This window comes from Gossypium raimondii, chromosome 5, assembly GCF_025698545.1.
Source record: "Gossypium raimondii isolate GPD5lz chromosome 5, ASM2569854v1, whole genome shotgun sequence".
NCBI classification, from domain to species: domain Eukaryota; kingdom Viridiplantae; phylum Streptophyta; class Magnoliopsida; order Malvales; family Malvaceae; genus Gossypium; species Gossypium raimondii.
In genome coordinates this window covers 7,487,956-7,510,912 of record NC_068569.1, presented here as the reverse complement: position 1 = coordinate 7,510,912, position 22,957 = coordinate 7,487,956, and the positions used below count along the sequence as shown (strand labels likewise).

The 22,957-nt window shown below is 36.1% G+C and overlaps 3 protein-coding genes across 5 annotated transcripts; 2 read left to right on the top strand and 1 right to left on the bottom strand.

The window, feature by feature from the left end:
* The first annotated feature begins 1,410 nt into the window (after window positions 1–1,410).
* Window positions 1,411–6,727, top strand: LOC105767835 (uncharacterized). 3 transcript variants are annotated; one of them, XM_012587407.2, is made up of 4 exons: window positions 1,411–1,839; window positions 1,950–2,945; window positions 3,048–6,108; window positions 6,392–6,727. In XM_012587407.2, the coding sequence occupies exons 2-4, from the start codon at window positions 2,057–2,059 to the stop codon at window positions 6,420–6,422; spliced, it is 3,981 nt and encodes a 1,326-aa protein (XP_012442861.1). In that variant the 5' UTR covers window positions 1,411–1,839; window positions 1,950–2,056; the 3' UTR covers window positions 6,423–6,727. The 3 variants fall into 3 exon arrangements, with proteins under 3 accessions (XP_012442861.1, XP_012442859.1, XP_052487467.1); XM_012587405.2 differs by having other exon boundaries at window positions 1,950–2,960; XM_052631507.1 differs by having other exon boundaries at window positions 1,950–6,108.
* A 541-nt stretch (window positions 6,728–7,268) lies between these two features.
* Window positions 7,269–13,650, bottom strand: LOC105767837 (kinesin-like protein KIN-5D). Its single transcript, XM_012587408.2, has 23 exons — window positions 13,448–13,650; window positions 12,807–13,027; window positions 12,591–12,720; window positions 12,327–12,482; window positions 11,736–12,212; window positions 11,513–11,610; window positions 11,270–11,426; window positions 11,019–11,088; window positions 10,840–10,916; window positions 10,683–10,736; window positions 10,524–10,604; window positions 10,319–10,430; window positions 9,980–10,066; window positions 9,720–9,895; window positions 9,475–9,636; window positions 9,285–9,392; window positions 9,040–9,198; window positions 8,871–8,954; window positions 8,577–8,782; window positions 8,361–8,462; window positions 8,018–8,127; window positions 7,781–7,932; window positions 7,269–7,690 (listed from the first exon to the last, which is right to left on the bottom strand). The coding sequence occupies exons 2-23, from the start codon at window positions 12,977–12,979 to the stop codon at window positions 7,466–7,468; spliced, it is 3,156 nt and encodes a 1,051-aa protein (XP_012442862.1). The 5' UTR covers window positions 12,980–13,027; window positions 13,448–13,650; the 3' UTR covers window positions 7,269–7,465.
* Window positions 13,651–20,138: 6,488 nt separating this feature from the next.
* Window positions 20,139–22,695, top strand: LOC105767839 (laccase-17). Its single transcript, XM_012587414.2, has 6 exons — window positions 20,139–20,336; window positions 20,421–20,572; window positions 20,686–20,930; window positions 21,018–21,146; window positions 21,241–22,212; window positions 22,306–22,695. Exons 1-6 carry the CDS (start codon window positions 20,154–20,156, stop codon window positions 22,434–22,436), a joined length of 1,812 nt encoding a protein of 603 aa, XP_012442868.1. The 5' UTR covers window positions 20,139–20,153; the 3' UTR covers window positions 22,437–22,695.
* Window positions 22,696–22,957: the final 262 nt, after the last annotated feature.

Below are 22,957 nucleotides of genomic sequence, written 5' to 3'. Positions count from 1 at the left end.
GCTTTTTCTAAAAAAAAAGAAAAAAAAGAAATTTGGGTCTAATTTTGTTAGTTTTAGTTTTAGTTTTATTGGGTTTCTTTGCATGTGTTGTAATGTAATTTTAGGCTCTTAGCACGAAAAGGATCTGAATTGTCTGGGGAGTAATGTTACATCTAGTACTGCTCCTTTCTTACTGCTATATAATACTAGTTCTATTACTTATTGATAATAATCAGCAGTGAGTATTTTGCCCATTTTCCAGTTCCAATTCCAAATCATTATCACAATTCTAGAAAAAGGTGTTTGTTTCTCTCATTCTCTTTCACCTTATCTAATGTAGATCTTAAAACTGGCATGCATGAGATGAAAGCACAATATCAGTGCTTGATGGACATCTAATCACATGGAAAGCAGCTTTTTTTAAAATGTGGACTTGGATCTTTCAGACAAGTCAATACAGTGAATATTTAATTTTAAAACTCTTTCTTTTTTTGAACTTTTCAAACACAGAAAATTTTCTTCTTCACTTGTTCTGAGCATTCAATCTACATTATTATTATTATTATTATTATTATTATTATATTTTTGGAGTTGAAACAATCTACATTATTTTACAGCTTTAATAAACTATATATGTATCCAGACCAAAATAGGCTATATATTGTATACGTTAAGATCAGGTAAAATAATAATTCAACCTATTAAGTTTAACTGAGTTTGATAAGAAAAAATGTTTTTATACTTTTACAAATATAATTCATGTTAAACCTAAAAGATATAATATATATTTTAATCAGAAAAGATATATATTATTATTATCCAAAACACGTAAAAGAATAACTAGTCATTTGGACGTAAGAAAAAGAAGAGAGAGAGAAATGGAGGCAATTCAATAAAGCTTGAAAAGAGCAAAACAGTTAATGGAATATTTCCACTTTTAGGGACAACAGGAAATAACTTCAGCCGATATAATTTTATTACTATATAAGAGGCAAGCAAGCAAGCAACACTGCATGCATTCATGAAAGAAAAGAAGAAAAAAGCAACCCCTCGCCTACAATGCATTAAAATCTCACGCCAAGATTTATAAATTTCAAGTTTCAACAGCAGTGTCGTTTAACATTTAAAGCTGCATTTGTAATTATGAGAATTTTTAACCTCATTTTTTGATTGAAAGTATATTTTTCAATATTCAGTAACATAAAGAAAAAGCCACCTACTATTATTTAATGGATATTAACTGATTATTTTTCTGTTCCAACAATGGTGATATTAATAATTATTATTGCTTGATTTTTCAATCTATTACTCATTCAGTATTTTCCTAATAAAATTACTCAATTACTTTTATTGGATTAGAAGCATTAATACGACGTCGAAGAGGATAGTAGCGCAAAAAGATGAAGAGGGCGCGGGGGTGGGGGGGAGGGGCAGATCCAACGGCCGGAAACCTCCTAAATCATGGGGCACTATCTTCTGTCTTCCTTTGGCACGAACTCATCTCAACTCACTGAGTTGATGATTACAGTCGAGTCACACCCTCTTTCCTTTCCTTTCCACTCACTTTCTTTCTTTCTTTCTTCCTCTACCTCCCCGCCCCTTCTGCCCTTTTTCGTCATTTCCTCTCTAATCCCCATCCGACGTCTCCCATCCTTCCACGTCACCACCGTCTTCTTCATCCTCCCTTCCCTTGCCCCATCTCTTTCTATTTTTATTTACCCCCCTTTAGGGTTTCTCAGATTTGACCAAATTCTCTGTTTTCCCCCATCCTTATTTTTCTCAAATTATAAAAGAACAAACCTTCAAATCTCCAATTCCTTGACTCTCTCAATTTTTGCAGCAGATATTCTTCCTACCGAGGTTTTTTTTCTTCTTCAATTTAGTTTCATTCTTATTTATTGTATTCGTTTTCAATTCTGTTTTTTAGTTTCAATATTTGTGAATTTCTTTTATTTATTTGTTTCTGTTAGGGTTTCGATGAATTGGCGCTCTATTCCGTAATGCGGAAAATAAAAATTTCAATTAAAGTTTTGTAGAATTGAGGATTACAATTTTCGTTCGTTTGGTGGTTTATGTTATGATGGCGATTGAGAAGAATAACTTCAAAGTTTCACGGTTTGATTCGGAGTTCTCGTATGGTAGTAGAGAGACGACTGTGTCGAGTGATGAGGATGAGCTTCAACGTCAAAGCTCAGCTGTTGATTGTGATGGCGATGATGATGATGATGATGAATTTGATGATGCTGATTCAGGAGCAGGTTCGGATGACTTTGATTTATTGGAATTAGGAGAAACGGGGGCTGAATTCTGCCAAGTTGGGAACTTGACTTGTTCTGTTCCTTTGGAGTTGTACGATCTTCCTGGATTGGAAGATATTTTGTCTCTTGATGTGTGGAATGAGTGTTTAAGTGATGAGGAGCGGTTTAGCCTTACTAAATTTTTGCCCGATATGGATCAGGATACATTTATGCGGACTTTGAATGACCTTCTTAAGGGTGATAATTTTCATTTTGGGAGTCCTATAAAGAAGTTGTTTAATATGTTGAAAGGAGGCTTATGTGAGCCAAGGGTCGCACTTTATCGGGAGGGTTTGAATTTCTTTCAGAAGCGACAGCATTACCATCATTTGAGGAAGCATCAGAATAATATGGTTGCCAATCTTTGTCAAATAAGGGATGCTTGGCTTAAGTGTAGGGGATACGGTATCGAGGAGCGGCTTCGTGTTTTGAACATTATGAGAAGTCAGAAGAGTTTGGTGTATGAAAAATTAGAAGATGAGGATTCTGAATCCTCCAAAAGAGAGGATTTGGATGATGGATTGTGGAGCAAAAAGGTGAAGGACAGGAAAGCTTCACAGAAAAAGGCACACTACTCGGGCTATGGGGTTGAACCGAATTTAGAATTCATTTCCCGAGGACAGCTGATGGCTTTGGAACCAGCAAAATATGGGAAGCAGAATCCAAAAGGTATGCTTAAGACAGGTGGGTCAAATTTTCCTTTTACAAAAGATTATGGGACCTGCTTTTGCCCTAGTTTGAATATGAACTCTGAGCCATATGGTTTTCCAGGAACTCTTCCTCGACAGAAATATGAGTCAGGGGCTGTACTCAGGTCTAGGGATTGGATAAGGTTAGATGATGATGCCGAAGACCCAATGTTTGGAGCAGGTATTCAAAGAGACCGAAATGTTGTGCGTGATAGCATCATGGGAAAATCTGGTTCATTGAGAGCAAGGAAAAAGTATGAAAGACTGGAAGAATTTGCTGGTGATAGTTCTGCGGCTTTGCCTTTGTCTTCAAAGCATGACTTGCAGGCCCATGGTAGGAACAGGAATATGAATAAATTGTCAGAGGCAAAAATGTATACTTCAAAGCCACCTAACAGGAGATCTGATGATTTGCCCAAGAAGGTCAAGTATACTGAAAACCATCTGCAATTTGCTGTTGGAAAACAAATTAAATCTTCGAAGGGCCGAACTCCTCCATTTCCATTGAAAGGGAGTCGAGTTGACTTATCTGAATGTGCTGAAATGTTTTGTCAAAATAAGAACCATGGAGAAGATATCTCTGTGGATTCTTCAGTTAGATCTGATGATTGGAATGTTAGGAGCAAGAAATGGAAAACAGGACGAGATTCTCCAGATGTCAGTTTTAAATCTTATAAAGTTTCTTCACCACTGATGAATGATCGATTCTTGCAGTCTGACAGTAGAATAAAACCTTCGCAGGAGAAGATCAGAGGGAACTATGTGCAAAAGAGAGGCCCTGTTTCCAAAGGCAATAGAGCATTTATTAGAAATGAAGAAACAGAATCTGACTCATCTGAGCAATTTGATAATGACGAGGATAGCAATCCTCTAATGAGAAGCAAATTGGCATACCCTACTGGTATCATAAAAGATTCTCAGTTGTCTTCATTGAAGTCTGGTGTAGATTCTAAAAGGACCAAATCTTTGAAGAAAAATTCTATGGAGGATGGATGGACTGTTGATGGAATCACTCGCTTCTCCAAGAAGAGCTTTAGGGAAGATGTGCATGTGCCAGGAGTAGAAAACTACTATTTTAAAGGAAAACAGAAGGGCAAGATGAGTAAAAGCCCCTTGCTTAACTCTACTTCTAGAGTAATGGACGAGGTTGATAGGAAACAAGTTTACAAGTTGGGTAAAAGTGCCCAGTTACGAGGGGAACCTGGTAACAGGTTACACAAGTCCTCATCTAGGGTCTACCCTACTGACAAAAGGCAGAAAGGTGAACTCGCCTATGATCATTCTACGTCTCAGACAAATTATCTGCGTGATTATCTTGTTGATGAGGAGGATGCTTTACCTGTGACACTCTTGTTAGCTGATGAAAATAACCCGGGTAGAAATAGGAAGAAAGGCCAGAGCATTGAAGCATATGATCGCTGTGAAAAATCTGAAGCTTCATTACGAGGGTGCAACAAAGGGACAAAGAAGAGGAAGGGGAAGGAGTATGTGGCACATGTTGATAGAAGGGGCAAAGATGGTAACCTGCAGTCTAACCTTGAGCAGCAAATCGATGATTCCCTTTTCTTGAAGAAAAAGGGAAAACGAAAACTGGAGGCTGATATTGGTACTTCTGATATGGAAGCTTCTGAACCACATGGTGCAGAATTAGGAACCATAGACGTGGAGATAGAAACCAAACCACAGAAAAAGCCATTTACTTTGATCACCCCCACAGTTCATGCTGGTTTCTCGTTCTCAATTATACATCTTCTTTCTGCAGTTCGCTTGGCAATGATTACACCACTTCCAGAAGATTCCTTAGAGGTTAGCAAGCCTAGAGAAGAGCAAAATGGAAAGCAGGAAGGTGGTGCGAATGGGGTTCTTTCTTGTGAAAATGCAGTTAGCAATGATTTGGACCATCCTGTGCAAGCAAGTGCGCTTTCTCTAACTGTTCATGAGATTGTTAGTCGGGTGGCGGCGAATCCTGGGGATCCATGTATCCTTGAGACACAAGAGCCGCTTCAAGATTTAGTTCGGGGAGTTCTGAAAATTTTCTCATCAAAAACAGCACCTTTGGGAGCGAAAGGCTGGAAGGCACTTGTTGCCTATGAGAAGTCCACAAAAGGTTGGTCTTGGGTTGGTCCTGTTATGCATAGCTCAAATGATCATGAGACTATTGAGGAGGTAACATCACCCGAAGCCTGGGGTCTGCCCCCGAAAATGCTTGTCAAGTTAGTTGATTCATTTGCAAATTGGCTAAAAAATGGTCAGGAGACTCTCCAGCTATTAGGGAGTCTTCCTGCACCACCGCTTGAATTGATGCAAGCCAATTTAGATGAGAAAGAAAGGTTCAGAGACCTAAGAGCTCAGAAGAGCCTTAGCACCATTAGTCCAAGTTCTGAAGAAGTGAGAGCTTATTTCCGTAGGGAGGAGCTTCTTAGGTATTCTATTCCTGACAGGGCCTTCTCTTACACGGCTGCTGATGGCAAAAAATCTATAGTTGCTCCCTTGCGAAGGTGTGGAGGTAAACCAACTTCAAAGGCTCGAGATCATTTTATGCTGAAACGTGACCGGCCACCACATGTTACAATTCTTTGTATTGTGAGAGATGCAGCTGCCAGATTGCCTGGAAGTATCGGCACCCGTGCAGATGTTTGTACTTTGATAAGAGACTCTCAGTACATTGTTGAAGAAGTTTCTGATGCCCAAGTTAACCAGGTTGTTAGTGGGGCCTTAGACCGTTTGCATTATGAACGTGATCCTTGTGTACAGTTTGATGGAGAGAGGAAATTGTGGGTTTATTTGCATAGAGAAAGAGAAGAAGAGGATTTTGAGGATGATGGTACTTCATCTACTAAGAAATGGAAGAGGCAGAAAAAAGATACTGCTGAGCAACCTGATCAAGGAGCCGTAACTGTGGCTTTTCATGGGACTGGGGATCAATCAGGATTTGATTTGGTCTCTGATCTTAATGTCGAGCCTCCATGCTGTGATAAAAAGATGGAGACAGATTCCCATAATAGACAAAACGTGGAGGATAATGCTGACACCAGTCATGGGTCTGAGCAAGGTAACACCCAACAACATGGTCATCCTATGCAAGAAAGCAAATTGCTATGTCAAGAAAATTCCACTAATGAAGATTTTGATCAACATTTCAGGTAGTTTTTTATGAAGTGCATAAACTTTTTGTTTGTTAGTTGTTTGAACTTATAAATCTCTTTAACCAGATGATGCTTCAGAGGGTAACAATGTTCCTGTTCTCACCATTTTCACCTCTGTGAATATTTTATTATTTTTAGTATATGAACATTTGTGATTATGAATTTTGTAGACATTTTAGAGGGCTGCACTGCACCCTGTTAATAATAGTTACGGGATTCTCTTCTGTGCTGTCTTTTTTCCTGTACTTGTATAATTTTTGACAAAGGGAAACACCGGCAGTTTTGCAGGTCAGAGTCCACCGAGAGGGTAGAAGGTGGTGCGGTTGCCGATCCCATTCAAGGTTTTTGTGTCATACGTTGAAAGGTTTACATGTATAGTGATTTCTAGTCCAAAGTGTAGATTAGAAAGTGATCTTCTGAGATATGCCCAAAGAACGGTGCTTCAGTACATACAGGTGGATGTTCCATGATTTTTGCACTTCATAAATATTTTTTGATATCTTATTTTGGTAATTTCAAATATAGCTTATATTCACTGAGCTGATAAAAACATGCTAATTTGGTTCTTGTAATATGCCATATTATGCATTCCCTAGAATTTGATAGAATTATTACATGCTTTATGTGCTTATTTTTACATATACTTTCCTGCTTCTCCGAAATTCCCTTTTCTTCCCCTTTTTTGTTGAAAAGAAGGACACATGGGTTTTATTATCTGATGGACTAGGAAAGTGTGTGGATGAAAAGTAAGTAAGAAAATTGAAAAAAAAAAAAAAAATTCACAAAAACAAAGAATAAGACAGATTCCAATCCTCCTCGTCTTCTTCTTCTTCTTCTTCTTCTTTTTAATTTATAAAAAATTATAATGCTAAAATATTACATTATAATCATAAAATATTAAAATCATATTATATTTTTAACGTTATTGATGAATGTCCGAAACCTTTTTCATCATCCAATTTTGTATCTATAGAATTTCTATCTGCCTACCATACAAAGCTTTAATCCTGGTTTTGTTTCTTCTAGATTTTCTATGTTATCTGAATCAGTATTGAGCATATTCAGTTTTTTAACGGCATTTTTTAAAAAACTTTTTCATATCTCATATACATGCTTGAATACATGTCCAGAAAAACACAGATAAACGACAAAAGAGAGAAAAGAAGAGAAGAAACTCTGATTTAGTATGTATATGTGATAATTTGCCGAATCCAACAAGCAAACAAACAATTAATGAAATACAAGAAAGAAAAAAAGAGTGGAATGGTTCTGAATCTGTACACACCTTTTGTTCTTAACACTATACTAAGCCTTTGTTTTCTTAAATATGTTTGTTCCTTTCCATCTCTCACTTTTAGTTAATAGCAGTGAGTGGAACTCTGGAGTCTTTCAAGGCCTGGGCTGCTTCATATGCTGCCAGCATGTGTTTTACATCTCCATTCGCTAGTTTTGCAGATTTTGCTTCCCAAAACAACTTCAATAACTCGTCGAATGGAGGAGTTCTGAGTTCGTCAATGGATGAAACACTTGCAAGGTTGAATGACCTCTTCCTTGGAGTCGAACAAGACGGCTTGTCCACCTATGGTTTACAAGATAATAACGTTTTAGTAAGGAATTGTCTGATTTTTCTAACCATAATCGAGTGGGGACGAGGTTTTAGAGTCTTTACCATGTATTCATCCTCGAGGCATTGTGAAGCATTCTCTGTAATTTCTACAATCTTGTCGTAGTGACCACTTTTCAGGCCTCTCAAATCGTCACAACAAGGAGATATCATGGAATTCAAGTTCCCACAAGCATCACGGTCAAGTTGTAATGAATCTGCAAGGATTTTTGTTTGATCAGTTTAAGGAAATTCCTAGAAATATCTGATTTTCATTTGTGTTGGACAAATCTAGATAGTTACGATCGATGGATGTTAGGCAACTGTTGTTTGCTGTGTCTACGTCTTCAAGAGCAGTGGATACAGCAGAAGAAAATTGATCACGGAATATCCGATTGGCTTCCATCCCTCCACTGGTTGAATAAAAAGGAAGAAGAATATCAGTGATCTAGATGTGAAAATTTTGAGGTTATGTTACTCAGACATGAGTTAAGTCTGATACGAGGTATGTTACTTTCTAAGTTTTCCTATATAGTTAAAGGATCCTTCCCAGCACACATGTCAGAGATATGGATGTCAAATACTGGGCTTTGAAGAAAAATAAACAGTTGCAATAACAGTTTTGACTTTTGAGGTGGTAGCATACCTAACGATGGAATCCACAGAATCGACATTTCTCTTTTCTAGGCTAAGAAGGGATTCCTGAGCATTCCTCCACTGCTGAGCACTCATTTTTGCTTGCTTCAAACTGCACAGCAATTTCGTAGAATGGTCAGTAAAAAAAAAAAACACATTACAAGCTGAGATCTGATGCCAGGGAAAAATGTATCTAATATGTCATCATCACAAAAACAACCGGTACCAGTTTTGAAGAACATCTTCCATGTCTTTCTTTCCACATTCTACAGCAGAAGTATCTTCAACATAGTGGGATCCTGTGCTTTCCATGTGAACATTCCATTCTGTTTTGACAACAGAAGTGGACTCTTGCATGGTAGACATTTCTTTCTGTAGGTCACTGGTTTTGCTCGATGCATTTTCCCGCAGATCATGGACCGCCATTTGGACCTAAAGCAGATAGAAAAAAGGAACTTATTCCCCCAAAACGGTTATCAATTATCAACAACACACTCCTATGATATATATAAGTCGGTACCAGTTTTTTCTTCCTAGCACTTGAACCTGCTAGCAGCTCTGCAACCTTTTGTAGCAACTGCTTCTCTTCATAAGCAGCACATTCCTACAATATAATACAATGTATTAAATTTAACTGCAACAGGCTTTAGTAAAATGCATATAATATCGAACTAAGAACAATAACCAACCTCAAACTGCTTTTCAAATTCCGACAGCTTGTTGTCATTTACGGCTTGTGCTTCTTCCACGATTTTGGTCAGCTTGGATGCATGCATGTCTAAAGTCGCAAAGAAATTCACTGCTATTTTAGAAATTGCCCTTGCATTATCTACGGCCCTGGAATGTGCCTGTATATTGCATAGAAATAAGTGAATCTACACTCAACAGCTCTCAGTTACAGGTTAGCTAAGACACGAAGCAATAATTTACAAACCTCACGCTGCTGTTGTGCAAATGCAGTTAGCTTCTCTTCTTGCTTGTAAAGACTACTTTGAAGGTCATTAAGTAATGCATCAGCTTCGGAAGCAATTCCTTTGAAGAGCTGAACCATTAGAAAATAACTTAATAAGCAGAAGTACAAAAAGAAGGTTCACTTAAAAACTAGCCATCTTAAGATTAATTACGTCTTCCAGGTCATGTGAGTGCTTGGAAACTTCAGAGTTTAGATCACCAAAAGTTGACTTGGAGTTCCCATCAAGCTTTAAAGCTATACTGTCCAAAGCTTTGATTCCCGAACCATATGTGCTCTTCAACTTCCCCAACCTTCCTTGAAGTTCTTCCATAGCCTTCAGTTATAGACAGGTAAAGCCATTAGAGAACTATCAATCAAGTCATAGAATATGTTCAAAGGTGATGTTTGGAACCATACCTCTGATTTTGTTGATACAAAGGACTGCATATCTTCCTCCATGTCTTTCAGTTGCTGCTCTTGTTGAGTCACAGAAGCTGCCACCGTCTTATGCAAAATTTCAAGCTGCTGGGTCAACTGGGACTGGAACTTCTGGATAAGTGCTTTATTTCCATCCTCAATTTTATCCTTCCTTTCTGAAAACAAACAGAATTTGAAAAGAAACCATTACTTCATAGAACAACCATGCCAAAACAATGTGCGCTCTGAAAGATACCAACCGATCTTGGCAAACAAATCTGAGACGTCTGAAGCAGCGTTTTCAAGCTCTTCTCGGAGTTCAAAAGCACGCTCAACAAGTGCTTTCTCTGAAAAATTAGCAATTGGCATATTAGTATCAGAAACTTTATATTAGTATCAGAAACTTTCACATAGGCTGGCATGAGTTCAAACTAGAGAAAGACAATTGAGTGAAGATATTATATACATATTTATCATCAGAAAGAACACATTTACATCTCATGAAGACCTTACCTTGTGAAAAGACAACCATTGAGTGAAGAAAATGAAAGAGAAATAAAGTGCCCAAGAATAAAGAAGCAGGTCATATTTCAACTCACCAGATTTAAGGAGATTAGATATTAAAAATTCCTTCTCTTTAATAGTTGCATTTGCTTGTCTATGTTTATCTTCAAGATCAAACAACGCATTTTCAGTTTCCTCCAGTTTTTTCTGAAAAAGTAGGCAAGTTCAGTTCTGTCACAATATGGGAGAAGAAAAGAGCTAGTATGACATTTGTAAGTTGATCATGCAAAACTGTAATACCTCTGTCTTTCCAAGTTTCTCACTTAAATCTGCAGTCAACATCTGCTGTGAATTGTAGAGTTCCTGAAGCTCAGTAATTTGCTGCACAAAAGTAGAGAAATAAGCTTTGACCTCTAAACCATAGTCAGAAATAAAAGAAATGATTTTGATGAAATGTACCTTCTCCTTAGATTCTGACACAAGTTCCATGCGCTCTATTTTTTCAGCCATAGCCTAAGGTAAAAGTTAACATTTGTTAGTAATGCTAATAAATCTAATGCACCATGAAATCGGGACAAACAATTCTACCACTCAATCGTATTGTCAGAAATCCAACCTTCTTTTCTGCTTCGTCATGGAGATAGCGATCTCGTGGAATATAAATCCCATTTTTTTCTCTTGCAGCATACACCTCTGATTAAGCATAAAAAGGGCAGCAAAAATTCATCACATATAAGAACCAATGGATGGGGAAATTAAGTATTCTTGACAAAAAATTTAGGAGCAGTCAACTACCTTGCCTTAGCCGATCAATTTCAGAATATAGATCTTTTATTAAAGCAGATTTCATCATCTTCTGGTTAATCTGTAATAATAACAATTCAATTAATTTCAGCATGTTACCAGTAGGAAAAAAAATAACTTGCTTTTTTTTTTAAAATCAATAACTTGCTAGAAAAGAGAAATGGGACAAATTCAGCTTTATAATGCGAAAAAATTTAGGAACAAAAAGCTCAAAAGGTGATCCTGGTGACTAGGACACTGACCTCTGGTTTGTTCTTGATATTCTTGGCACGATGAGCATAATCTAGAGTGCTGAGTGTTTCTTCCAGACAATGGATGGATGGTGAGACTGTGGCAATTATACATGTTTTGGTTTTCCCTCCCAATGAATCCCTCAGCAGTCTTGTTAGTTTGCTATCTCTGCCATTTGCAAATTTATTTTATAGATCTTATCTAAAACACGTGCAACTGCATATGAGAAATTTTTACCTATTGATAATTCATACCTATATGGAACATGACCTGAGTGCTCAACGAGAGCATTGATAACACGACCAAGAGTGAGCAAGCTTTTATTAATCTCTCCAGCTTCCCTTGCTCTGCCCTGTAAGAGTTAAACTTTTTTGAGATCGACACTTGAAAGCTCTAAATATTCTAACACAGTTAATATCAAATTACAATCTCTGAAAAGAAAGAAAATTATATACAATAAGGGTGGTGCTGCAATACCTCTCGCGCCCCAGATCGTGAAATATTCTCAGAACCAGCAAGGTCAACAAGATTTAGTTTTCCACATTTAATCATCTCTTCCCCCTCTGGAGTGCACTCCTTTATGTGGATTGTAATAGAAAATATAGAATGAGATCGACTACTTTGTTTGTTAAGTAGAGTCTCAGCCGTACGCCGTTTAGCAGAACCTTTTTCCAAGATTTTGTAAATTTCATTAGCAGTAGTTACTAGTTCTTCTTCCAAGCCTCTGACAAAAACTCCCCCTTTTCCATCTTCCATAAGGGCAATGGGTTTCTTAGATTTATCATCAACGAATTTTGTAGTTTCCTCTGGTGCCAAAAGATCTGTTATTTCCTCATTGTAAAGCTCTAGAAATGTAACTTTCATACTATATTCAGCACTTTGAGCTTCTAATATATCAAAAATTTGTTTAACAGCTCTGGGAATAACACCAGCGTCACTTGGAAATTCCCCGTTCTGCATAAATCAGAAGTTTCACTTAGAATTGTAGAATTGAAAGCTAGCCAAAAAAAATGAAATTCATATATGAATTAGGAAAATTAGGATTAAAATAGAACACAAAAAGTGAACCTTTTTCCTTGCCCCTCCTTCCATTGTGTACGTCTTTCCAGTTCCCGTCTGACCATATGCAAAGATAGTGCAATTATAACCCTCGAGAACTTCGTTCACAATTGGAGAGACAGCCAATTCAAATAACTCCTTTTGCTGAGACGATGGACCAAAGACCTAAAAGAAACAATCCTCCAACATTATAAATCGTCACTCGATATCAAATTCTTCTCTACCTTTCAAATAAAACAAACAAAAAAAGAAAAAAAGAAGAAGAAATGGAACCTTGTCAAAAAGAAAGGTCCTGTCAATTTGCTTATTAGCAATATTCTGTACAGCACAAACTTCTCGTCTACTTTCATTACACGATATCACCACTGGTGTATGTATTCTCGTTTCTTCTGCACTCAACGGCCTATGGAAAAAAAATCAAAATTGTATTGATATCATTAATTTTATTTAAATTAAAGAACTAATTAAAAATCATGGGGAAAAACTGACCTGCAACGTAAAATGACCTGAACATTAACGCCCTTATCCTTATCATGTTTGGAGCTTGAATTGGAATCACCCGATCGCAGATCTCGCACCGGTTTATCGTTTGAACGTGGCGTTTGTGATGGAGATAGCGACACAAATCCTCCTCCTCTCCTTTGATGCTGTGAAGATTCCATTGCTGAGAGCTTTAACGATTGTGCGATTCAAAGCACTTTGTAACTACACTGAGCCAACTCGGATTCAGTGAAAATGACGTAGTATTACTTCAAGATATAAATGCATTTATTACATTTCTTTTAATGAATCTGAAAACCTTTCAGTACACTGTGATCGAAGAAAAGCTGAAACTCATTGAGTTGACACTGATGAATCAATTATTCAGCTATATAAGATCATCACTTTGATAAATATAGAAAGAAAAAAATTATTAATAAAAAGAGCAACAAAAATGTTAATGTTTTACATTAGAATTGAAAGAAGAAACAATTACCTTATCCAGATTAAAAAAGAAGAAGAAGGAAAATCAACAAAATGTGATTGAAATTTATGTATAGATTCGGATCGGAACTAACAGATTTGGAGTTTTTTCCTTTCATAAAAAGAACAGGAGAATCGGCGACGAAAATTCTTCAGTGAACACTTACAATGTTTAGAAATGCCGGCGAGTTGAATGGACAATCAAATGGCAACGAATTTAGATAGAGAAAAAGATTTGTTTTATTCGTCTTTTTAAAATAAGCATGAAAGAGCTTGAGAATGAAGAGAGGGAGCCTCAAGCCTGGAGCTTTTTGACGGCGTTAGTATGGTTTGACTGGTAAGTTCGGAGAAATGTTGAGGTTAACGGCGTTAAAAGGATAATTTCCGACCGTTATAAATGGAAAAACAAAAGCGAAAAGGGAATAATAAAGGCATTTTGAAAATTTTCGAAAAAAGAAAAACGGAAATCGGAGCTTCGGGAAATTGGCTCCCACTTTTCCATATATTACGAGATTACCACTTTTCTAAATCTGAGAGGAAGTTAGTTAAGTATGCAATTAATTAAAGTTTTGCTTTGAAGATATTGATTGCTATTGGGGCCTGGGAGCCGCTAAGAACCGATGGACCCATTACAAGCTTTTTGTCAGTTTAATTAATCATGATTTTATAGTGGGGCAAATTTTGAATTTTAATACCTAATTTTGTCTTGTATTAAATCTTTTTTATTTTGAATGGAAGAAATTTTGATTTTTGAAAAAATATAAGTAAAATTTTTCATGTGAATATGGTGGGCTATGTAAGAAACATTTGTTGAAAATGCCAAAACCAAATCAATTAATATGCTTTATTTTTTTCCAAAACTTTTGAAATTGAAATATGTCCATTTATAACCACTTTTATTATTTTATTTTAAATCACAATCTCTTAAAAGTTTAGCAACTTGGGAAAATGTTTAACATCGATTTATTGTGGTAATGAAATTTAGAAATGAATAAATCATAGGTTCTCTGTATATATATTTTTTGTAGTTTAAGTTTCACCATATTTAGATCCAATATTTGAATATATTCCAATCATCAAATTATGTTTTATAATAATTATTTAGATGTACTTGTAATTATAAATCACTTGTAATTTTCTTCCTATTTAAGGAGGAATATGAAAAACTTTAGGTTTTATAGAAAAAAAGATGGTTATGTTTTTATGAATAAAATAAAATCACTATTTCCTTTTGTTTGTGTTGTTTCCCTTTCTTGGGATAATTAGGTAACTACTTTTGTTAGCATTTCAAAAGGAAATATAAGATTTCTTACCTAAATTTCACTCGTTACGCCTTCTTCATGCATGAGACGAAAGCACCAATCAATAACTGCCATGGAGGGTGAGTGTATTATTTATTTATTAAAGTCGTTTTGGTTTAAAATTGATGGTTTGTTTGTTTGCTTGTTTTTAAACCATTAAAAGAAAAAAAAAATTACATCTATTTCATCATTAAATTTTAAAAAATTATAAAATTATCATTAAATTATTTAAAAAATTTTATTTAAATTATTGGTCAAGTAAAATTGTCATTGCTATTATCTGCACCAATCGAAAACCCTCATTTCTCTTATTTTTTATTGTTTAGTTTTTTTCATGAACTAACTTTAAACGTCATAAAATTGCGAACCAAAATCAAACCAATCGAAAACCGATTGTTGAATCGTCACTTTGAGCTGACTAATCGGACTTTAAAAAAGAAAACTTAACCACCCAATAGCTTAAAATAAAAACTTTCAAATAGTTTATTAGTTTAAATAAAAAAATTCAAATAGTTCAATGAGTATTTTATAAAATTTTAAAGCTAAATAATTAAAATGTAATATTACTAATAATTTTTGAATGTACTTTACTCATAATCGTATTTCTTTGTTTGTGTTTTTTTCAAGGATTGCTTGCCTTTGCCTAGACGAAGTATTTGTTTTGTAGTATTAAACAAGTTAGCAACATGTTCTTAGCTTCTTTTTTTGAGAAAATGAAGGAAAAATCTAAGAATTGAAAGAATAAGTGAACCAAACACCAATTTAAAAAGATTAAGACACTTACCCTAAAAGGATCAACGGTTAGAATGCAAATTAAGTGTCTCTAGCAAACTATTTAACTTCAAACAAGCATAATTAACTTAATTAATTAGCAACCTACAAGATTTAAATAGGAGAATAATTTTTCTTGCTAAATCAGGAGGTTCTAATTTGGGATTTGGGAAAATCTCGAAAAATGGTTTGGAATTTGGGATAAACTAAAAAGAAAAAAAAAAATGGTGATAATAATGGAAAAAGGAAAGCAAAGTGGGGTTTGAATGTGGTGGCAAAGACGCCCCCACATGATAAAGAGTGATGTGAGGAGGCACATGCCTATTGCTTCCTTCTACATACTTTCTCCACTCAATAATATAAATTCTAATGCCTTCTTAATTAGAAGAATATATATATACACACACATTGTATTATATTCAAGTGGAAATTATCACGGTAATAAAAAGTAAAATAAAAATTAGAAGTGAAAATCTTAAATTATAAATAATAAAGAATATAGAGTTAGTAGAACACTGATCTAATGCTGATTAGCTAGTTGCTTTGCTGCAGTGAACTTGAAGGCATTATAGACTTGGCATTTGGTATATATTATTATTATTTTTGGTGTATTATATCGTGTTCGTTTTTGCGTGATGTGTAATATTATATCCGAACTAATACAACATAATTCTTTGACTCCTTTATCGAAATCAGATCCATGCACGTGCAAGGATTAATTCCATATTAACATGTAAGTTACCTTCACCTAATCTTCAGAGGATTGTCCATTTACATATTAAAAGCTCGCTAACGACACAATTAAGTACAAATTTTGTTTCAATAAGTTACAAGATTTCTTGTGATGGTGCCTCCATAATTAGCTTACGATCTGTCATTTAACTGCTCCAAACTTTGGACAGGATAACTGTATCTCACATGGCTATGGGGTATAAGGAATATGGCAAAGCTTAATTTATCCCTTCTTCTCTTCAAAAGTAGAGAAATGCAGCAGCATGCAATAGATGTTACCTGTCATTCTGTAAGGTAGAACAACTGTTTAGTTACTTGGAACATGCTCTCTGTATGTATTTATTTGCTTCTTATGCTTTACTTCACTGCTTCTTCTTAACCAACCTTTTTCCCTCTTTATTTCTCTCTAAGATATGCATTTCAAACCCAGTATTTTCCACCGTGAACAATATATTATCCTTTAGCAAAAGTAATTTGATGGATGATTGCTGCTGTTTAAATTATCCAAATTCATACGAGTATTTTACATAAATTTAATTGATAAAAGCTGTAAGTTTGGTGAGATGCAATCCCATGTTTGGGGTTTTGATGGGTGCCTTGAGATTTTTATTGGTTAAAGAGGAAGCAGCTGAAAGACAAACCAAATACCAATGGAATCCAAGTAGAAATAATATGAGAAAACTTATCCCAGCAGGTTAATGCATATATAACAAGTTTGCAATTCGAGATATTTAGCCCTACTACGATGCAGATTTTAGTGTACAATATTTGATGTGTAGTTTCTCGAAATGGAATCTTTGAGTCGGCCAAGTACTTGTCGTTGAAGCGACAGAGCGAAGATTTCTAAGCAGTAAGAGAGTTGAGTAAGTGGGACCATTACCAAGTAAACACGAAGTAGTAATTAAGTAACATACATAGTTTTCAGCTGAGGCTTGAGAGTTCACGGTCCTATGCTACATAATTGGGCAGCACGTGTAAATGGTTGAACTGGATCCATTAAGCTGGATTTCATGGGTCAGATTAGCTCAAACCAACTGCGCTTATAAATATACTATTTATACTCTCTTTTTTCTCAATTTTTCCGAAAACATTAGTTTAACATGATAAAAGTATTTATGTGAAAGAAAAGAAATATTATAAACATGGAAGGAACATGTTTGCTTACCTCACAAAGCATGGCCAAACAGTGAGAAAAATGTCAAACAAAAGATGAGTAAGGTTAGGTGATAGTGTTATTATTATGGGTTTACAACTTATCTCGATTAAGCATAATTTGTAATTGTAATTGCTTGGAAGGGAAATGAGAAATGGTCCCCATGGTGAGCGATGAGTATTGATATAAGAAATCATCAGTGTCCATAGCTTTTTAGACAGTCCAGCGAAGTAAATGATGGCAGCCCCATGTTGAAAGTTGCTGGTGCATCGGAACATCAGTTGTTTGTTTGGTAAATGGAGGAGAAAATGGAGATATCATAAGACACATATTGTGTAAACTAATTCCAATTCTAGGATGTCGATTGTTGGCTAGCTTTGGAGAGTAGTGGTGGTCGAGAACTAGGCCCTGGCGATGGATATTTCCGAAGCCGAGACAATTTTTCTATGATATTAATGTCTATTTTGGTAGGGATAGGAACATAATATTAAAATTCAGGAGACAATGCGAATCACAACCATTCACCACTGGCATCATCACGCAACAGTGGTAACAAAAAGTTAGGAGGAAAATTACAAACACAACTAAAATGCATTAAAACTAGGGTAGATAGAAAATAAAACATCCAAGGAAAGTGAAGTATGAAAATATTTCTTAACCTAATTAGAGTATCAGCACATCCGCTTCCTCTATAGAATACATGCCTGAGCATATGTTAGTGTTATATTTGTATGCATACATAAAAGAAAAACCTTTAGAGAATTATATCACTATATTTTAGAATAATATTTTCTAGCACATTTGTTCAGTATCCATGAAACTTAGTCGCAGCGGTACAATTTCACATGTTTTTTCAGTTCCCTTGATTCTAAAAATCAGTCAAATAGGACGCAATGAGAAGCAAATGCTAACATTTTTTTTAACGTAAAAACAGAATTTGTTTTTTTTTTCCCCTCAAAGGGAGAGAGATTGCAGAAGAAGAGGATGCAAACAGCCAAACACGGTATGCTTGCTAATAACAATGATTGGCCATATCAAAATAGCACCAAAAAAGAGACTCAAGCATTGGTCTGAAAAGTGAAAAACACAAAACTCTGAAGCTGGAAGACGAAAAGAGCAGGAGCCAATCAAGTTTCGTAAGCCAAAGGGATCCAAAGCTCAAACCAGAGCAAGCCAAGTTCCAACAACACACCACTTTTTATTGACTGCAATACTCTGACACTTCATACAGATATGTTCCATTATGGGTGGACTTGATGGGCCATTTACCCAAAAGGGCTGGCTCTCGTGGCAATGACAGTTTACTTAAGTTTGTATTGGGCCGTACCAATATCATAATATAAGGGTAATAAAAAGATTTTGAAAATATTTGTCCTTTATGAGAAGCAGAAAAACATGTTGCCTCTTTGGACTGTGTTAAGGTCCAATATGAAACTAGATCCAATAGGCCCATCAGACTATTACCCTATGTTTGCAAGCCTTCAAATTTCATGTTAGAATTAAGTAGAGGAGACTGGAGCGTGCCAGAGGAAGCCCCTTCTTTCCATCGGGCAACCATCAATCACCCCAAAAATCATCAACAGACTTCATGACAAACTAAGCTTAAAAATCTGTTCAAAATAATCCATATGGAAGTTGCAGCTTTGAAATCTTCTTTTATACTTAATAATCCTTCTTTTTTCCTTCTTCCTGATCTTACTCCTCTGTTAAAGAGGAGAAAATTTTCATATGAGACTGCTTTAAACTGCAAGAGCACGACAAGTTTCTAATATGAAATAAATGCAAAATTTTAGGCAATAATACTCAAGAATGTTTGACATGAATGTCTCTACGTAAAAATACTAATATGCCATGATAATCCTTAATAAACAATTAATGCTGGAGAGAAAAAGAAAAAGACTTTCAACTGCTTTCTTTTTAAGCCATAAAACTGTAAAAGACATACTTGAAAGCTTGCATGATCTTTGCTTTTTTGGGGGGAGAAAGAGAGAGTGGTTGGCATGTAAAAGTCCAATTCAGTAATTGATACAATATAACAGTACGATATCATATTCCATATGTTTTAATCAAGCTAATCTCCAGTCCAGTTTATATATATATATCCCTTTAAACAGAAGCTTAACTTCCGTAGATTTAAGTCTGTTTTTGCTTGTACAACAGTTGCTTCAATGGGGGTTCTCTCCTTATTCCTCCATGACCTGTTCTTAATTAAAATGGAAAAAGAATAGCATGGCATCTAACTCTGAAATGACTGCTTGATGTAAACTCTGAAATTTGCTTTGCCACAAAGCATAACGGTTGAGGCTTCTGGATAATGTCAATCCACGATTTAGGTTTTCAATCCATCATTTATAACCGTATAAACTCTTCAGGTTAAAAACCCATTGTGGTGAATCCAAAACTTGACCCGAGTTTAGATTCGAATCTCAACATTGACATAATCGGTTTGTCCAAATATTGAAATTCACACTTTTTTTCATTCTGAAAAGTTTGCCTTGATTAGCCTCTTTTTACTACTGATAGATGGTAGGTAAATGTCAGTGTCATGTTTGGGGCTACTAATAATGTTACAGAATTTCTTCATTGGTTCCAAGTTTCACCCATGAAGACAATGTGGGTTTTTACTACTAACATAGAAAATTGCTCAAAATCACGTACATTATGGGAAATAGCAGAACATTCATGTAGTATAGAATTCTTTGTTAAAATATAAAGATTTGACTTATCTTTGACACCACTCTAAAGTTGTTCTAACAACTGATTCCGGATCATACTGAAGTCTACATTGAAGCTACGGGGGTTTTTTTTTTTTTTTTTTCAATTTAAACAGAGAGAGAGTTTCCATCACCTAATCAACAAAAGTACACACCAAACAACCTTTTCATTTATTATATATATACTTTATTGTATGCTTCAATGAATACATATACTCAAGGAGTAGTTCAAAGTTCACCCGAAAAGGAAGAGAAATCAGACCAAGAAAAAGAAATGGCAGTTCCTCTTATTTCATCACCACCATTTCTGGTTTTCTTCTCATTTTTCACACTCTGTCTACTTGCTGACCCCGTCCTTGGGATCACCAGGCACTACAAGTTTGATGTATGTTTTAATTTGGTATGATTATCAATCAGATATATGTTTGCTTAGGACTTCTAAATTTGGTGAACCTTGACCATTTTGTAGATCAAGTTGTATAATGTGACACGTTTGTGCCGTACAAGGAGCATTGTTTCAGTGAATCGACAATTTCCAGGGCCACGCATTGTAGCAAGGGAGGGTGATCAGCTTCTAATAAAAGTGGTTAACCATGTGCCTAACAATATTTCTATTCACTGGTATTGAAGTTTACTTTGAAAATGATATTCTGCAGATATTACAAGTTAAATAAATGATCTCGTATGGTTAATGAGGGAAGGTCTAAACTGCATGTCGTGGTGGTGTTAAACAGGCATGGCATTCGACAGCTTCGAAGTGGGTGGGCAGATGGGCCAGCATATGTGACTCAATGTCCCATACAAACTGGTCAAAGCTACGTTTACAACTTCACAATTGTGGGCCAAAGAGGGACTCTCTTCTGGCACGCCCATATATCGTGGTTAAGAGCCACTCTTTATGGTCCCATTATCATTCTTCCCAAGCGTGGTGTTCCTTACCCTTTTGCTAAGCCGTACAAGGAAGTTCCCATCATTTTCGGTAATGAAATCATCAATGAACTGATCAATTAAGATTCTACATTTATTTTTGCGAACTCAAATCAAACCCCTTTATGATAAATTGTAGGAGAGTGGTTCAATACAGACCCTGAGGCTGTAATTAGCCAGGCACTCCAGACTGGTGGAGGCCCGAATGTCTCTGATGCTTATACCATCAACGGTCTTCCTGGACCACTTTATAACTGCTCTGCCAAAGGTACAAAATAGCTAAAACTTTGTGTTAAACTAAATATACACCCACATAAATTACAGAGCTATGGGATTTACGCGGGGGCTAATAATTTTGATAGATACATTCAAGCTTAAGGTGAAACCTGGCAAGACTTACCTTCTGCGTTTAATCAATGCGGCACTCAACGATGAGCTCTTCTTCAGCATAGCAAATCACACACTAACTGTTGTAGATGTTGATGCCATTTATGTTAAACCATTTGAGACTGAAACACTTCTCATTGCCCCTGGTCAAACCACAAATGTGATCCTTAAGACTAAACCAAGATATCCAAATGCCACATTCTTCATGACTGCTAGACCATATGTGACAGGCCAAGGAACATTTGATAATTCGACTGTTGCCGGCATCTTAGAATACGAGTCACTGCCCAATAGCCTTCATTCAAGCCTCTCAATTAAAATGCTCCCCTTGTTTAAACCAAATCTACCTGCTTTAAATAACACTTCCTTTGCTACAAATTTCGTGAATAAACTCCGTAGCCTGGCCAGTGCAGAATATCCTGCCAACGTGCCCCAAAAGGTTGATAAGCATTTTTTCTTCACAGTTGGTCTTGGAACCAGCCCATGCCAGCATAACCAAACCTGCCAAGGACCTAATGGAACCAAGTTTGCAGCTTCAGTCAATAACGTATCATTTGCAATGCCAACTACAGCACTACTCCAGGCTCATTTCTTCGGCCAATCAAACGGGGTTTACGTCCCTGATTTTCCTAGCAGTCCTATAATTCCATTTAACTATACAGGCACACCACCTAACAATACTATGGTAAGCAACGGAACAAAGGTAGTAGTGCTTCCTTTTAACACTTCTGTGGAGCTAGTTATGCAGGACACGAGCATCCTTGGAGCGGAAAGCCACCCTCTTCATCTACATGGCTTCAATTTCTTCGTTGTCGGTCGGGGTTTTGGTAACTTTGATCCAAATAAGGACCCTGCAAAGTTCAACCTGATTGACCCTATTGAAAGGAACACTGTTGGTGTGCCATCAGGAGGTTGGGTTGCCATTCGTTTTCTAGCAGACAATCCAGGTAAGTGACATGTTGAACATAAATTAGATGCACCAAATTCTTGCTTAGATTTGATGATAATGACCAATGACAACAAGAACCACATGCTTGCAGGGGTATGGTTCATGCATTGCCATCTAGAAGTGCACACCAGCTGGGGCTTGAGGATGGCTTGGATTGTCTTGGATGGTGAACTTCCTAATCAGAAATTGCTGCCTCCACCAGCAGATCTTCCTAAATGTTGATCAATATGACTCATTTCTCGGGTCCAGTTTGACCAAAAACATACCCCTCAAATCTTTTTCTTTTCCGTTCTTTTCCCAACTATTTTGATTTATTGACCCTTTCTTTTTGGCTTCTGACATTGGCCTATCAGTGGTCCAAAGTTGTTTTCTTGTTTCGTGTGGAGTTAAGATCTAAGTGAGGAATTTATTTTGTAACGACATTTGCAAATGTCAATAAAAGAGGTCTCAATAATATATTGGCATCCTTTTGTTCATTCAATTTTAGCCTCTGAAGCATCTCTATACGATTTGCAACTACGTCATAGTATATTTATTGCTTTTATTTTTCATGACATTAACATTGCCCTGATTGATCAGCTCAACCTGAATTATACCAACACAGCTAGTTAGCTATAATAATCTTTCATAAATCTTGATAAATATATATGATCTAGTCTAATAAAAAAAATTCACTTTATTATAGAAATTGCCAATACATTGTTACACGTTTCCTAGTTATCTCTCATATTGATTGCGTTAAA